Source organism: Amblyomma americanum, chromosome 3 (assembly GCF_052857255.1).
Source record: "Amblyomma americanum isolate KBUSLIRL-KWMA chromosome 3, ASM5285725v1, whole genome shotgun sequence".
Taxonomy (NCBI): domain Eukaryota; kingdom Metazoa; phylum Arthropoda; class Arachnida; order Ixodida; family Ixodidae; genus Amblyomma; species Amblyomma americanum.
Genome location: NC_135499.1, coordinates 209,108,380 through 209,125,729, shown reverse-complemented (window position 1 = coordinate 209,125,729; position 17,350 = coordinate 209,108,380). Strand labels below are relative to the sequence as shown.

At 44.3% G+C, this 17,350-nt stretch overlaps 1 protein-coding gene across 1 annotated transcript; it reads left to right on the top strand.

The window, feature by feature from the left end:
• Positions 1 to 984: 984 nt before the first annotated feature.
• LOC144125976 (steroid 17-alpha-hydroxylase/17,20 lyase-like) lies at positions 985 to 16,208 on the top strand. The gene is made up of 10 exons (XM_077659825.1): positions 985 to 1,064; positions 3,504 to 3,674; positions 4,987 to 5,166; positions 6,247 to 6,340; positions 6,986 to 7,141; positions 11,022 to 11,230; positions 12,188 to 12,313; positions 12,542 to 12,646; positions 12,916 to 13,047; positions 13,439 to 16,208. Exons 2-10 carry the CDS (start codon positions 3,512 to 3,514, stop codon positions 13,789 to 13,791), a joined length of 1,518 nt encoding a protein of 505 aa, XP_077515951.1. The 5' UTR covers positions 985 to 1,064; positions 3,504 to 3,511; the 3' UTR covers positions 13,792 to 16,208.
• Positions 16,209 to 17,350: the final 1,142 nt, after the last annotated feature.

The window sequence follows — 17,350 nt, the reverse complement described above, 5'->3', positions numbered from 1 at the left end:
CTTATTCGCCAGGCTGGTAAATAACATCCCTTTGGCAGAGACTAAAGATGTGGGGGTCGTTTTCTTGCTGGTATCGAATTTGCTGTTGAGCAAGTTGGCGGGCGGCCTCGGCGTTATTAACAAAGGCCGCTCCCAGTACTATGTTATTCCTGCCCTATGCTAGCTGCAGCCGCTCTATGCCCGCAAAATTCCTTACCTAACCTCTACTTACGATTTTCGGGTGCCCGTAGCCCACAGCTTCCTAGGACTGCTCTTAGCATTCATTCTGTTAGCTTCACAAGCCATCGGTTATTTGCTCGTCGCATTGCGCGTGCCAATGAAGTTAATTTCTTCCGCCACGTTATTTTTGCTATATCAGTAACACGAGCTGGTACTGTCCTTTATGTTTCTCTTTTCTTTTTCAGTAGTTCCAGGATCTTTTTTTTTTTGATAACCAGCTGCGGTTACCTCAATTTAACTTTGAGCATTTTCGTTAGCCTCCAAGTGGCGGCCCCAACTCAACTGTCACGCAAGTGTAGCAGCGCTGTTGCCTGAATCCAGCTGTAGCATGCTGAGCAGCTTAGAACAGATCTCGAAGTCTGATCCCGAAGAGTGGTCTTTGTTCATTGATGTGACCGTTATCATTTGAGAGGCAATAGTAATGGCCGTCACCATTATTTGATGATAGCGGCCCGAGAGCTTCGATAAGAAGGCGATAAAGATCGAGAGTCAAGAGGTCGTCGGTGGCATCCATTACGAAATACTCCTCTGTTTACGTCGTTAGGTTTAACAACAGCGTGGCGTCACCGGTATAACAACGAAGAAACAGCTAATAGAGAAAACTTATTAGCTGCTAGCGTGCCGCTAAGCCCGTTTTAAGCCGCTCTAAATTTTTAGGCGCGAAATATTCTAGGCTTGCGTTGTTATTTGTGAAAACTTGATGAGGCCCACAATGCCAGGTGGCAATATGACGAGGTATCTGGGCACTTGACATGTGACTTATCTGCACAAATGGAGAGGTATTGTCTCTCCAGCATCAACACGCATTAGGATTTTCTTTCATTCGGCGAGGAAGCCTTCGACAGGTAAGTTTCATAAGCCGTTCTTTGACGTATTCAATGCCCCTAACCACTTCCTTTAATTTTATTACCTTCTTTAGCATGCAAGATGAAACCAAGTACTCATGCTTAGATTCTACTCCTCGGTTATTCATGCAGGATTATCTTGGAATTCGAGCTTTTAACTTGAAAGCATCTTTTTCGCCATTTTTGCTTTTAACCTGACGCCGTTGGAGATCGCGTAAGGACACTAATGTTCTGAATGTCAATATCACGCACAGAAACCACAACGAATCGTGTTCTTTCCCTTTTCGTGACGTAGAATGAGGCATTGTTTGTGAGTTACTGCAGTGGCTGGATCGGCTGTTCTGCACAACAGGCCTAAGCTGTGACGCAGAGACGCAATACGTGATCTGTTGAGTAATACTAGAAAAGCGTGCGAGAATGAAATTGTAAGATCATTGACTTCACAAGTCTCCTGTCTGTTCTGTCTCTGTTCGGAGTTCAGTTTTGCAAATCTGAAAACAAGCTTTAATGCGCGATTTTCAGCAAAAACCACCTTTTCTGTTTCAACCGTACTGTTAAAGAACACGATGGTAAACACAGAAGCTGAACGCAGAAAGCAAACAAAATGGTCATCACGAACGTTTTCAAGCGCTCTATGCAACTTAGCGTCAGGCGGCAGCGCTGTGGTATTGTGGTAGCTACATGGGAAGCTAGTGGTTACATTTCCCTGCTCTTGTCCAGTGTATAGAGAGATTGCAACCCACTGCGTATGATAAGCGTCTTATTACGACATCGCACTTGGCGAAGTTATTTTCAGACGTGTTTCGCAAATTGGAGGACAAGACACAGCACAGTGCCGTGGCGAATGTCTACTTGCGCAGTGCGCAAATGAGCAATGTATTCAGGTTTTTCTGCACCTAAGGCCAGGGGGAATCACCCCTAGGGTGGTTATTGAGAAATTCGCTTAGCGCGTTATCGAGCAGTACGACGAAGAGATCTCTGTTGTCTCACTTATTTCAAAAAATTGTTGCTATCGTCGTTTTTGTTAATCCTGCACGGGCTCATAAACAGTTTATTTAATTGACAGCTTTGTATACAACAGGCTAGAGATTGAACTTCTTTGATTTGCTCGTTTCACTGGATCTAGTTAGCACAAAATTCGTACGGAAGGGGTTGTACTAATTTTTCCACTTTTTGAATCAAATTACCGCAGTGCCACAGAATTTCGCTGTACTGTTTTGAACCTAGCAGTGCAGAAAGGGCTGGACCGAGGATTTACCATCATATATATAGCGATCAGTGAAGGTTCCAATGGCCTGTTTATTTAAGTAATAAAAGACGTTACAACAAAAGCTACTATTAGGATTGAGATTTATTTCACCAACAGCTTTGGGAATGGATTCCCATTCCTCACTATCACAATTATGTGCCTGCCTTCTGTGTTTGTCTTAGTTTGCCGAGACCGCTCTGCCTGCCGTTCTGCGGTTCTATATGCTCTTTCTGGGACTCACCCTGAAATGTATATATAGAGAGCAAATATAGAGAGAGCAAGACAGTACACGGAAATAAACCAACTTTGTTCGTACACCTACAATGGGAGGTTGAGAAACGCGTCATTTAAGCATAGAATTATTTCGAGTCGACCGTCACGTAAACGTTGCAACTGAAGAAACTCAGCATTTACGTCATGTTGCAGCCTGCGTCTCATCAAACATCATCACTTCATTGCCTTCACTGTACATTGCGTCTGTTTCAAAAGTACATCGGCAGAATTTTTGACATTACTATTCACGTTCCTCTTCTATATGCAGCAGGTTTTTATCACCATGGTTGACCTCCTCTGCACTCTCTTTTGAAACAGCCTTCAAGTTTAACTAGGGCTTGTTCTGTACTGCCTATGTAGATGTATTCGAGTATAAGTACGAATTTACAAACTTTCGAAGACGCCACCTTGCATTCTAGAGATTGTAAGTGGTGCAGAACAGCACATATTACCTGGAACCCAACCAACAGGTGACGTGTGGCTACTGTGACATAAAACAACAAATTCAGGCAACAAGTACTAGTTAAACTAATCACTAATTAAAAGTACGAGCTAAAAAAATAAAAGTTATAATTAAGCAAAAAAAGCGGATGTCATCTGTTTTAGTAAAATATTAGCAGAACATGAAATGAAAACCGCAAATTCGCTATAATCAAATGGTTGAATATCGCAGAAAAAATTATGGAGAAACATCGCGTTCGTACCTCCACACGAGTTTTGCGCCAACTAGTGCAGGACACTCTGGGCAGTTTTCTTTGCAAAATAGCCGTCCTCGGTTATCCTGAGAACTAGACGGGGTCGACGTCTCGCTTTATGCTTACAGCGTGACGTTGAAGCATAGATGTCGTGCTAAGCCCACTCCTACACTGCGATACATGTCAGACCACACTTCGACCATTCCCTATTCGTTACTGCAGACGCAGCCATGAGCCTTCTACTTGAGAGCTTCGCCTCTGTTCTGTGGAACTGGCGATGGATCACCACGGTGTTGGTCTTTGCCGTGACCTACCTGGTGGGCCGTTTCTACCACAAGGTGTCGAAGTACCCCAAGGGTCCATTCCCGCTGCCGCTAGTCGGGAACCTCCTCGGTAATTTCGTCTGGCTGCGCAAGCACGTGTGTTTCTAAAGATGCGATATTTCGTAGTACTTCCTCAGTGTCAATATGATAGTACCAGCTTACAGCAGAACGGTGGTTGTAAATCTCATTGCGTTGCTTTACGAAGGAATACGTGCACTTATGAGCGAAAAACTCAGTATGGATCACACACACAAATGCACTGTCGATCGCCGTAGTGCACCTGCCCAAAGTATTTCTATTGGAAAGACCTAAATACTCTTAATGCCTTCCGTGTTATGGAAAATATGAATAACTGCGCAAAAAGAACGGGACAAGAGAGAAGAAACACAGAAACACACGAGACACGAATCCCGTCCTTTTTGCGCAGTTATTCATATTTTCCATAATGTCGTACCAACTAGCCCCTCACCGCACTCTTCTAGCCTTCCGTGTGATGTACATAGCAGGCTAAGACCAACGCTATAATCAACGAGATCATAAGGCGTTCGAATCAAAGCCACCATGAAACTAATACTTAGAGAGGTTCATGTGTCCTACAAAAGGCCGCCACAAAGCGGCGTTGCTTATCGGTACAAGACATGTGACATGGTCGAAAAATCAATATTCATCGCGGCCATTAGTGTGGTAATAGCAATGAATATCTTTCGGAGGCGCCTAGTGAATAAATCAAAAGAATAGCTGCAGTCCAAAACACTTATTAAACTTTTGGTGTTTCTGTCGTGCACAGCAGTTTTGAAGGCTTTTTTCAAGCATGACTCTGTGCCAACCACCTGCACAAGTTAATGGATAAACCATCTTGAAACCTGGGTTCCAAGGTCGTTCGACGTCATAGGACCTACGAGCGCAGTTTTCTTTAACTGACTACTATGTAGGCGCCACAAATGTTGCAATAGTGCAGATGTGGTAGAAAACAGTATATGCAGCTGCTAAGTGCATTGACGTCAATTTTGCTTACCTCCAACACACGAAATATGGCGCACGATAGCCTTAAATGCTTATGCGCCACTAAACCTAACACAACACACGAAACAAATGGCTTGAGGTTAAAATACTTCCAAGAAAAGCAATTTCTCGCGATATTTCACACGTTGAGTTGTTCGTGGTGGAGCATCGAATTAATTCCAGCGGTCCTGTTAATTCTGATCCCATAACTGCGACAGCACCGCACCACTTGTTGCACAGAACTTGGGGGAGACGGGGCGGAGTGTCTGTCTCATCAACGCAAGATCAGAAAGCCATTGTCGTTTTATTAGCATGTGTAGCCGTATTTGCCATTGGCAGGCCTTCCCACTCATCGTGCGTGCCGTCCATGCATTGCGCAGCGCTTCGCAACGTCAGTGACCTGCACTCTAAAGCAAGTGGGTGGGCCAAAACATACGGCGACGTCTTCACGCTGTGGATGGCCGAGAAGCCCATGGTGATCCTCAACAGCCACAACGTCATACGAGAGGCGTTTCTTGAGCGCAGACACGAGTTCGCCGGACGCATCCAGACCAGAATGGGTGAGCTCGAAATATGGATAATACCTTGTCACACACCTGCACTCGCTGGCAAGTACATATTGTTTTACTGAGTATAACATCAAAAAATATAAAATGCGCAATTGGTGTAGTGTTCCTAGAGGCCACGATTAGTTCTGTTACCGCACAAATCCGCATAAAATTCGTATACTATTTTATCAATCTTATAAAATTCGCTAACTACATCGCTCTGCTTGTTTGTTAGTGCGTATACGTCTAATTTTGTCTAATGTTCCCTTTACTGATTTTTGACTACCTTCATACTTTATAATTAGCTCGATCCTTTCCCTGTTATACTTTGTTATGTCCCTCATTTTACGCTAATTGATTTCCTTCGACATTTCTGCAGGGTTTCTTCTTATCTATAAGGCTCGAGATGTTCATGATGCGCTGTTTCTTCTGGGACAACTCACTAGTACCCAGCATAGCTACCCGACCTCTTAATTATATTGAGCGCTTCTTGATAATATTGGTAAGGCTGCCATTCATCGCCTGTGTCTTAACGCTTCTGCCCACGATGTCCTCTATTGAGAACAAACAAGCAATATTTTTTAAACCTTCTGTTAATTAAAGTTTGTGTGCATGACCGTTTGTCGAACAAGTACCACAAGTCGACGAGTGTGTCAGCAAAGCTGGACGGCTTGCGCCCCGCAACCACAGAAATTTACAGCGGCGGAAATTCCAGTTGCACAATATAATAAGCGCAACAAGTTTCTATACCTATTCACATCCTTCACCCGACTTCAGCCCCTCTCAACATATCACGCCCTGTATAATTACACCGCGCGCTTCTATCTGTAAGCACACCTAAAAATCATTACGCCTATCAATGCTATGTCTCGCTAAATAGGCGCTTAAGATCAAACGTTCGTGCCTATGTTCTTCGTGTGCCGCCTCTGTTGTATGTACAAACCTCGAAGCCAAAAAGAGTTTTTGTCCTACGAACCAGCTCACTGCAAGTGTGAAACGGCCCCTAGCCACATAAGGATTAGAATCCGCAATACATGACTACTACTTCAACGCTTGTTCTCTAATCATGAGTTCCGTGCGCTTACATTCAAGGCGAACTGCAACTTCAAGGGCACCATGACATTCTCTTCGAAGACTACAACCCCCGATGGAAGGCGCTTCGCAAGGTTGCTCTGCTCGCTGTCAGGCGAGTACTCCTTGATCGTACTGCCAGAGCACTTTCCTTCTTCTTTGATGCACTGCAGCGGACAGGCGTATTCGCCACGCCTGCGCACACACGCTTGGAATCTAATAACTTCCTACCTTGAAAATGCGTTTACGTTCTTTTAACTTTTTCACTCTTGTAAATAGGCAGTGCCGAGAGCGCTTAATATCGACTTCTTCTAGGATGATGCTGCTCGGCCTTGAATACATAATTCCCAGCAAAGAATAACGAGCGATATGTTACTACCTAAGGTGGCTTCAGGCCAAAATATGAAGCATACTTAGCAAAATATTCAAGCTTGCTAGCACAGGCAGTGAGTCGAACCTTTTCTGGATGCCTGTGTTGAAATGTCACAACGCCAACGAACACGTGACGTCGTTTTGAGGCTACGCGTAAACATCATGCAACTCAATTGAATATGTGACCGACCTCAGTCGAATCCATCAGAAAAAGTGTATATGTAGCGCGTGCGACCTTACAGCTTCGCTGCTTCATGATCTGAAGCCATCTCTCCTGGTAAGAGTGCTTACAGCGAGATTCAATGTTTTGTTGCTGCGACATCCCAGTATGTGCGCCCTGTTGCGAGCGCAGACCCTTAATAACTGCCCGCTCTCTCAATCTTTACAGAAAGTACGCCGTCAGCGATTCACTGGAAAAGCTTTGTACTGACGTTGTTGACAACTTTGTGGACTCTTTGGAACAAGGGCCGCAGCCTATCGACTCAAGAAAGCCATTTTCCTACATGCTGTACAACCTCATAGGAGTGTCGGTCTACGGCACAAGGTTAGTGCGGCGGCAATATTTGTTAATGCTTCGTAACTTGCACATGACGAGGGCTGCATGCAACACTGGTCGTCTCTAAAGTTTGCCAAGCATTCAGTGAAACAATCAACCAATCTTACCAAAGCCGCACTGGATTTGGTAAACCGTTTATGTTGGATGATGCATGCGTCATTTCGCCTCCGGTCTATTGATAACCCATCCTGGACGCATTTATTGTTTCAAACTGCAAGTACTCGTGCAGCTGAAGTAGCAAACACGTTAAATCCCTCATTGCTGCTGGTAAGGTACCGTTTTTTCCAAAAGTAGCCCGGAACTGCTTGTATTGGAGCCCTTATGGCAATCCTGAAAGCCAAAACGTCTCGAAGGTGAGGGAAATGGTTATTCTTATCTTATATTTATATATATCTACATTTATTTATCTTATTACCTTATTTATCTCAATATATATATATATATATATATATATATATATATATATATATATATATATATATATATATATATATATATATATATATATATATATATATATATATATATATATATATATTTCCAGAAGTAACCAGACAACGGAGTTTGTTCCAATGTCATGTAGAAGAGCATTTATGGCACCACTTAAGCTCTAATTATAATGTGTATATATATATATATATATATATATATATATATATATATATATATATATATATATATATATATATATATATATATATATAAATGCTCTTCTACATGACATTGGAACAAACTCCGTTGTCTGGTTACTTCTGGAAATACATTTAAGTCCCACATTTCTGCCATGCAGCATTAAAAAAAATTACCATTTTAATAGTCCGCCACCATCTTTGAAGTAAACGCAGCCCCGGAGATGCTATCTTTTTCTCTAAATTCATTCACGACGGCCAGCCCCTGTGAACATTACAATATAGATGAGGTCCGCGGCCATAAGACTAGACATAAAAAAAGTCACACCTCCCCTATTGCTACGAGTGTTACGAGTGCCCCAAAAGCATCAAAGCATTGGCAACATCGCTCTTGGTGGTGCGTGTGGGTTCCCGGATGGATATCTAATCAGGTCAGAACTGTTCAGCAAGTTTTAAACAACATGCCGAGGACTGATAGACCTTTGCGACAACGTTTCCGAGGCTCTAAAGCACCAGCGGTCGCACGTAAATTACTCATGGGTAACTGTGCACATCGGGGAAGACATGTATGCTGGTAAAAAAAATTTCTGTGCTGCTTATAAATAGACAGGACTACGTAAAGGTTAGGACCAAGTACACACAACGAACCGCAGCTGGCAACGCTACATTGTGTACATAAGGTATGACGTCATACCTTTCATATACAAGGCGTCAGACGGACTCAAAAAGGTTGCAGGAAAACACAAATTCACAGTCGTGATGAACCGCCGCGTTGGCTCAGTGGTTAGGGCGCTCGGCTACTGATCCGTAGTACAAGGGCTCGAACCCGACTGCACAGCCAGCGTTTCAATGGAGACGAAACGCAAAGGCGCCCGTGTGCTGTGCGATGTCAGTGTACGTACGTTAAAGATCACCATGGTGGTCGAAATTATTCCGGAGCCCTCCACTACGGCACCTCTTTCTTCCTTTCTTCTTTCACTCCCTCATTTATCTCTTCCCTTACGGCGCGGTTCAGGTGTCCGCCGAGATGTAAGACAGATACTGCGTCATTTATTTTCCCCAAAAACCAATATTAATAATAATAATTTGAGGGAAAGGAAATGGAGCAGTCTCTGTCTCATATATCGTTGGACACCTGAACTGCGCCGTAAGGGAAGCGATAAAGGAGGTAGCGAAGAGGTGCCGTAGTGGACGGCTCCGGAATAATTTCGACCACCTGGGGATCTTTAACGTGCACTCACATCGCACAGCACACGGGCGTCTTATCGTTTTTCCTCCATAAAAACGCAGCCGCCGCGGTCGGGTTCGAACCCGGGAACTAAAACCAATATTCAATTTTTCAATTTTCACGATGACAACCTCCATAAAGTTGAGAAGACTATGCAAGAAAATTAACGAGAAAATATACAAAGGCCAGGCAAAGGCACGCAAAATTAAGCCCACGTTTTAGTTTCCCTCTGCCGGCGATGCGGGCGTTTTCACGTTTTTTGAGCGACACGGGCCCCGTCTCGCGGTTCTCATGCCATCAAATGTGTGTGCACGTATTCTCATCTCTCTTCTCACGACATCGTCACCTATCACGACCTTCTTTCTTCTCCTCTTCCCCTAGCCCAGTGCAACCGATGTCTTTTCCTTCTTTACATTTAACTTACCCCCTCTCTCTCTTTATGAGTTTGTTTTGCTCCATCAGGCTTATGATATTCCGCTTTCGTGCAGAAGTGCCTACATCCGCCAAAATGGAACATGCGCCAATAAAAGACTGACACGACACTAAACAGATGAATTTAATTGCTAACAGGATCGGGTAGTTATGAATTTGGATGGTCATTGCCAAAAATGCGCGATGTGTGTTTCGTAGTTTCATGAAACAGGCATTCTTGCATGCTCAAAAGACAGGCTGACGCAAGCGATGTTACAAGAGTGCAGCGTGGCCTCCGGTTAAGAGGGTGCATGCGTCTGTGTCCCATCAGTTGCTCTCATGGATAGGGAGGTGGTGGACCTGGGTTCATACACCCGTCGCCAAGAGAAGAAAAAAACCCAGGAACGGAAAACACAGAGGCTCACAAAGAAGCACCACGTCGCCTAATAACTATTGAACGATACGACTTAGGGGACGTTTTTATCTCTCGTTTTTATATATTTTCTTAATTTTTTACACGTTCCAAGTGTTCCCGGCTACCGCTACCGGCGGCGGAGTAGAGCAGACAGTTGTAGAAGGAAGGAAGGAAGGAAGGAAGGAAGGAAGGAAGGAAGGAAGGAAGGAAGGAAGGAAGGAAGGAAGGAAGGAAGGAAGGAAGGAAGGAAGGAAGGAAGGAAGGAAGGAAGGAAGGAAGGAAGGAAGGAAGGAAGGAAGGAAGGAAGGAAGGAAGGAAGGAAGGAAGGAAGGAAGGAAGGAAGGAAGGAAGGAAGGAAGAAAGGAAGGAAGGAAGGAAGGAAGGAAGGAAGGAAGGAAGGAAGGAAGGAAGGAAGGAAGGAAGGAAGGAAGGAAGGAAGGAAGGAAGGAAGGAAGGAAGGAAGGCCTCAGACGTTGCTGGCACATACCCACTACGGGGGAGTGGCCAAGACACAGGCGGTTAATTACTCGATACAGGAAAGTTTTGACGGGAAAAGGAGTGGTAGTAGTATGTAGTCTGATAGATTGGAAGAGGGCAGGAAAGGGGTCCAGTTAACTTGGAGACCGAAGACGGGACAGTTGTATACTTGCGCTTCGTTGTGTGTTTTTCTTCGCCTTCTTCTTTATGTTGTCTTGTCAATGTACCGACATCATGTTACACCAACTAGCCCCCGTTCAGCCTTTGTTGGGTATAGCACATGACCGACAGGTGTCTTCTAACTGTAAGCCAATGTTTTTAGGAGCTTCCGTAGCGGACATGTCATAAGACCAGTAATCAAGCTCTCTGGAGGAATTATTTTTGATCTAGGCACAGCTATTTATCATTTTCCATTCAGAGTAGTTATCTGACAAACATTCACGGTTTAACCGCATAATTTATTCAACGTCACCTTCGAAGCGCGTGGCACCAAGCGGCTGCGAGTAAAATATTAGCTTTCGGAGTGATTCACCTTTGTAATTGTATACGGGCATACACATTTACGCCGAGTTGGATGGAAACATGATGGCGCGTTTTCTAAATCTCGATGCCGAAGTATACTTACATTGACACTCACTCGCTATAACAACTGCTAATAACACTCCATTAAGTAACTTTTTATCGAACCATGTCGGGTTCTTTTCACAGGCTCGACGACGACTGCAAGGAGATACGTCGCCTTGAAGAGATCGACCGCGAGTTCCTCGAGGTTGCGCCCAATGGCCTTCCGAGTGACATCGCGCCCTGGCTGGCACTTTTGTACCACAGGAGAGAGAAGAAAGTTAAAGATTTATTTCGCGAATTTAGGGAGATCGTCTACAGGCTGTTCACGAAAGCTGAAGCCGCCTACGTACCGGGTATGCTTACGAATCTGCATGCTAACTATTCATTTAGAAGTTTTTCGACCGAACATCACAAATGAAAAAGGTCCAAGTTGTGAATGTTTCTATCAGCCTAGATCTGTCTGTTGCAGTGCACTCGACATCAAGCAGAGCTGTAGAGTTTTCCAGTGCCTTGTTCGATATTTGGCCAAGGAATTCACGAAGCTGGACTGTCAGCACTGGCCTTATCTTCCACAATTTGGCACCTGAATCAACGTACGCGAAAACTTGACCAAGCTAGCGATATAACCATTCTCCCATTCCTTTACTGCAATTGGTCACAGGCGGTCTTTTTTTCTGCGGCACAGGCAGCACTTCCTGAAGGTACAGGCATTGTTAGAATGCGAGTTGGTGCAAGGCCTCAACTATGAATAATTTAGCCTGTGAGAATTTGAGCGCAGTTTGTACGCTGGAATAGTAGCCTTAGCATAACCAGGATTATCAATATAACGCCTTTGTAGTCGCATAGAGCCAATTCGTCAGAGAAAACAAATTGTAGAGCGCCTAGAGAAGCACTACAGAAATTTTTAGTTTCGGAATAAGTTAATCTATTACTGTAGATAGCAACACACGTTTAGAAATTAATCGGCAGAGAAATTTTTTATATACACAACCTTGTACACGCTATAGGCTTAGCTGCATCTAGAAAGGAAACAGTGCGATTCAATGCACTCACATTCATAGGAAAGTACACTGACTAATGTAAGAATATATATTTTTTCAGAAAACAAAAGTTACAAGTTATAATTTTAGCAAATTTGCAACACTGAAGACAATTAAAAGCTGCTAACCACAGCAGCAACACAAAGAAAGCGTTTACTTTAAGCGACCAGTTTAATAACTGTTCAAAGGCTGGTTGGAGTGTTTGGGGACTTACTTTTTGTTAGCAGACTTTCTCAGTGTTTAGTGGTTACAATTTTCCACTTCGTACAGGCAAAACAGAGAACTTCACGCAAGCCATGCTTGCCGCTCGAGAAGAAGCCATCCAGGAAGAAAAAGGTGACGCCGAATACTTGACCAAAGGCAACATGGTGCAGGTCATCCTGAACATCTTTGGTGGTATGTAATGGCTAGGCCACACTCCCAACCTACTTTCTTGTTGCGTCATTCCAAATGTTTTTCTCTGTGTCCATAGGGAAAAATATTCCAACATATAAGTTCAAACTTTTTCACATAGGATATTAAAATTCAACGTACTAAAACAATTCACATTTAAAAAAACTCATCTAGAGTTTTCTCGGTTGTGTGTCACAACTTTCTATTATATTACTCTTGATTTTATTGCAGCTGCCACCGATACATCGGCTGGAGAACTTCAGTGGCTCTTTCTGATGCTGGCCAAAGAACCAAGGATTCAAGAAAAGATCCAGAAAGAAATCGAGGACAACATCGGCAAGAACTAGCTTTGCATAAGTTTTTTTGTGTTATATAATTCAAGCCGCGGTGCATTTTCGCTGCTAAATTTAAAAGCCCGATGCGGATCACATAACTACCACAGAGTGCATACTACTGTAAATTTTTAAAATTTCAAAGCGAAGCTTCCTGGCACTTTGCCCATAATTTTAAAAATTATCTTACTACCTAAGAATATAACTCCTGCATCATTTCGTGTTCCACAAAGCGCCGTGTTCAGAGGAAGTATCTATGCGTGCCCTCTCTAGGAAGCACTCCCCCCGTTTACAAGGACCGAGCCAAGCTCCCGTTCACTGTGGCCTGCCTACTGGAGACGCTAAGGTTGTGGCCAATAGTTCCACTTGGCCTCCCGCACAAGACGACCATGGAGACTAAAGTCGGTGAGCATTAACAGCGATTTTGCAATGTCTTAACGAAATCATTAGACAGAAGTAAAGACACAGAAGATTGTTCCCAACTTAAATAAAGCGACACAGTACTACATGAAATTCCCAGAGCAAACACGACTACAGAAACAGAAAATCGTTTCAATGCAAACTGATTCCACCCATTGTTATAACACAGTGGAAAATGCGAACTTTGGCTATTTCACTTCACTTTTTTACCATCTGCTTCAGCTTTCATTACCGTAAGCACAGTTGACTACTTGCTACAGCACGACTGTGGTGAGCAGTAGCAAATAAGCTACCAGACACGTGCATGAAATCCCCGCGCCGTCACCAGTACACTCAGTGGAAGTTGTAATTATTTCTTCAATTCGCTCTTCCACAGGTGGGCTTACAGTACCCAAGGACACTGGCATCTTGTACAACGTCTACGGCGCGAACCATGACTTCAAGATATGGGACAATCCAGACGAGTTCCGTCCGGAACGATTCCTAGACCTCGCCACGGGAAAGCTGCGCCAGGACTTGGGGCCTCTCCTCACCTTCGGCATGGGCCCCCGCACTTGTCCCGGGGAGAAGTTGGCCCACGTGGACATGTTCTACATTCTCGTGCGGCTCATGCAGAGGCTCAACTGTAGCGCACCCGGGAAGCCCTCGGATGTGAACATGGACGGCGGGGGTTCGAGCCTCTTTCTGCTGCCCGTCAAGCAGAACATCATGCTCACGAGGAAGAATTAAAAGGTGTCTCGGGTCAGCTTTTTGCCCTCACAAAGAGGCTGCATGTTAAAGAGAACGAAAATAAGAAGCCAGAGCGTGCACGCGACATTTAAACACTTAGTTTCGCTTTTGTGCAGCACACATATTCAGTCAAGTGTAGGTCACACAAGATCACACGCGTAGATTTGAGTGTGTTGTTTGTTTGTAGTTACTAGGATGATGATGATGGTGGTGGTATTGGCAATGGTTGGCAGTGATGGTATGGGGAAATTTGTAGTTTCCGCTTTGGAGAAGATTACTCCCGAAACCGGTCCGCGCTCCGGGGAACTGAAGGAGCCGCTCCAAACATCCGGCGTGACCTGGCGAGGGCAGGCATAAAGAACCCGTCACCCGCCTTGTCTGTGCCCTCCTGTGGACCGCGGAGGTTGAGGAAGGGACCAGGAGGCGACAACCACTTCTCGAGCAAATATAGCGGCGGACGCGGTGGAATCATTTGCGGAGGGTATCTGTTGGCGTAGCAGTATGCTTCTTGCAGTTCTGGGGTGTTTCCCCACGTGAGGATCCCTGGAATGTAAACGATATAACCCATGCATCTTCTCAGTATTAACCTTTTCGGTCGGAACTTGGGGCTAGAATGTAAGCGAACTGCAGTTCAGCATGCGATGGAAAAAAAATAGATATATTTCAACGACAGTGCAAGTGTAGCAGAGATTCGGGAAAAAGATGCAAGTGTTAAAACAGCAGCCGCAGACTTTGCAATTCTAAGCAAGTAGAGAATTCTTGGGAGATGCCACGGAGAAAGTGACTTTTCTTTCCTGCGTTCTTTACCTCCCCTGTATAGGCTCTTGCTTCGTTGTTTTCAAATGCGGAGAGGTTCAGAGGTTTTGATTTGCTTCTTTGTGAGGGGATTGGAAAATTTGTATCGTAAGTTCCGGTCGATATTTAGACTCATGCTGAAACTCTAAGCTGCTAGGTTTTCAGATGTGATCATTTGAATGAGCAAGATATTTTATATTCAGGGAAAGTTTTCAGCGCGCACAGCCTTCTAATTAGTATCATCGCGATGGTCAGCAACAGCGACAAGACGCGTCTTCAGCAGTATAAATTTCGCTACCAGTAGACTCTATTCCAAGCCGCCGCGGTGGTTCAGTGGTTATGGTGTTCGGCCGCTGACCCGAAAGACGCGGGTTCGATCCCAGCCGCGGCGGTCGCATTTCAATGTAGGCGAAATGCCAGAGGCCTGCGTGCTGTGCGATTTCAGTGCACTGTAAAGAACCCCAGGTGATCGAAATTATCCGGAGCCTTCTACTACGGCGTCGCTCATAGCCTGAGTCGCTTTGGGACGTTAAACCCCCATAAACCAAACCGGTACTCTCTATACCTGCAAGCTTCCTTGCCTAACCACTCCAATCGACTGTCCGGCGCCCGCGGCGCTACCTTTTTACGACTTTTCTTACAATTCACTCTGTTACTACGATATACCTTTCCCTATTTCTTCTCTGCATTACATGCGCAACCCAAATTCTTTTTTTTTGGCTTTCTTTCCTCTGGAATGCCATTGACACTACCTTGTTCTGTCATCCACGCATCTGTTTTGTTTTTTATCTATACATGGTACCACTACTGTTTTCCCTTCCATAACCAGCTGTGTTGACCTCGCTAACTTCAGGCATTAATGTTTGCCTTCAGGTTTTGACCCCAACTCAGCGGTTCTGTTTTCCACGCTGCTGTCTTAATTCAGACGTACCAACGCTGAACAGCTCAGAACAGGTGTAGAAGTCTGAACCTCAAGCACGACCTTTGTTTTTGGACGTTAGTGTTATCATTTGAGTGGCAGCTGCAATGACTGACGCAAATGTTTGATGATAACGGCGCGAAAGCTTCGATAAGGAGGCGATAACGATTGAGAGTCAGAAGGTCGTCTGTATACAGCCATCCTGAAATATCTCTCTGTTCGCCTGGCTAGTTTTAAGACTACAGTGTGACGTTGCGGGAGTTCCTTTAGCCTTACGTCATTATTTCCGAAAGATTGACGTGGCCTAGAATGACTGATCAAAAAATATCATGGTGTATCCGGGTGTTTGAACGTGTGGCCTGTCTGCACTGTTGTCTTGCCAGCCTTTTCTCTTTTCATGCGAACATGCATTAGACTTTTTTTTGTAGTCGAAGGGGAAGCCTCCAAAAAGTAATTTTCAGCAGCGGTTTGCATTTTTTACTGTGTTTCTTTGATGCGTTTATGTCGATGTTTTCGCTCTCTACTCAATACTAGGGTAATTAACATGCCTCTTTACTTAGGCGAAGCAAAATTGTTTCTGAAAATCTTATGACTTTGCCAATTCAAAGTTTTTTTTTTGTTTGTTAATGAAGTGTTGTGTAGGCGCATACTATATGTTATATACACTAATTTACGCTATGAAATAAAGCGTTTTACCATTTTACTTCTCAAACATTTATCTTCTGAATACTGCGCAGCAGGATTAAGGGGTTCACTGCCCCAACATCTGAAATTCTTGGACAAGAATGAAAAAAGATGTGAATGCCTTTGTCGTTATTTCTCTGGATAGCGATGCAAGATTAATCAGCGGTGACCACTCAGTCAGTCTTTGTTTCCTCATCAAGTTTCAAATAGCAAGTGTATAAACGGCAAACCGAACGACACCCGTAGTACTACCTTATGACCCAGAATTGCACATCCCGGTCTGGGCCAAATGCTGGCCACATTGCGCCCGACAGAAATGTTAGGTAATTCATCACTGCAGTGTTATGGCTAACGTAGTAGAAAGTACTAAAAAATAGCGTGCGAGTAATTAAATCAGAAAAAAGGCTCTGTGCAGAGAAAATCATTGGACTGGAACAAACGCGGGCTAATGGCATCCTAGTCGAAGTCAAGAAGAAATGGGCTTGGGCAGGGCATGTAATGCGAAGGCAAGATAACCGCTGGTCCTTAAGGGTAACGGACTGGATTCCAAGGGGAAGCAAGCGTAGCAGGGTTAGGTGGGCGGATGAGATTAAGAAGTATGCAGGCATAGGGCAGCTGGCAAAGGACAGGGTTAATGGGAGAGACACGGGAGAGGCCTTTGCCCTGCAGTGGGTGCAGTCAGGCTGATGGTGATGATTAGATTGGAGAAAAGATAATTGGACTGGACATCAACCTCACACCACGTGAGGCCGTGTGAGTTCGACAATCGGTGAAGTCAATGTGTGAAGTCAGCGCTCTTGCGCCTTTTCCGTGTTTTTACGCAACCGGCATTTCGGTCTCTACCCAAATGGCACGTTAACAAAGCAGCACTGCGAAACGCACCGCTACATTTATTTATTTATTTATTTATTTATTTATTTATTTATTTATTTATTTATTTATTTTGAGATACTGTCAATCCCTAGAGGTATTGTAACAGGGGTGGGCGCAAGAATAAAGTGGCTCAGAATGCGGCTAAATTTCAAAGAAACAAGTATAGCAGGGGACAAAAGGCGGCGCAATCGATAGCTCGTGTTATTAAAGGCTAAGTCCAAGAATAAGTGCAAAGAATAAAAGAAGCGACACAGAACTCTGGTTGTGTTTCAACGTACATATCATGGC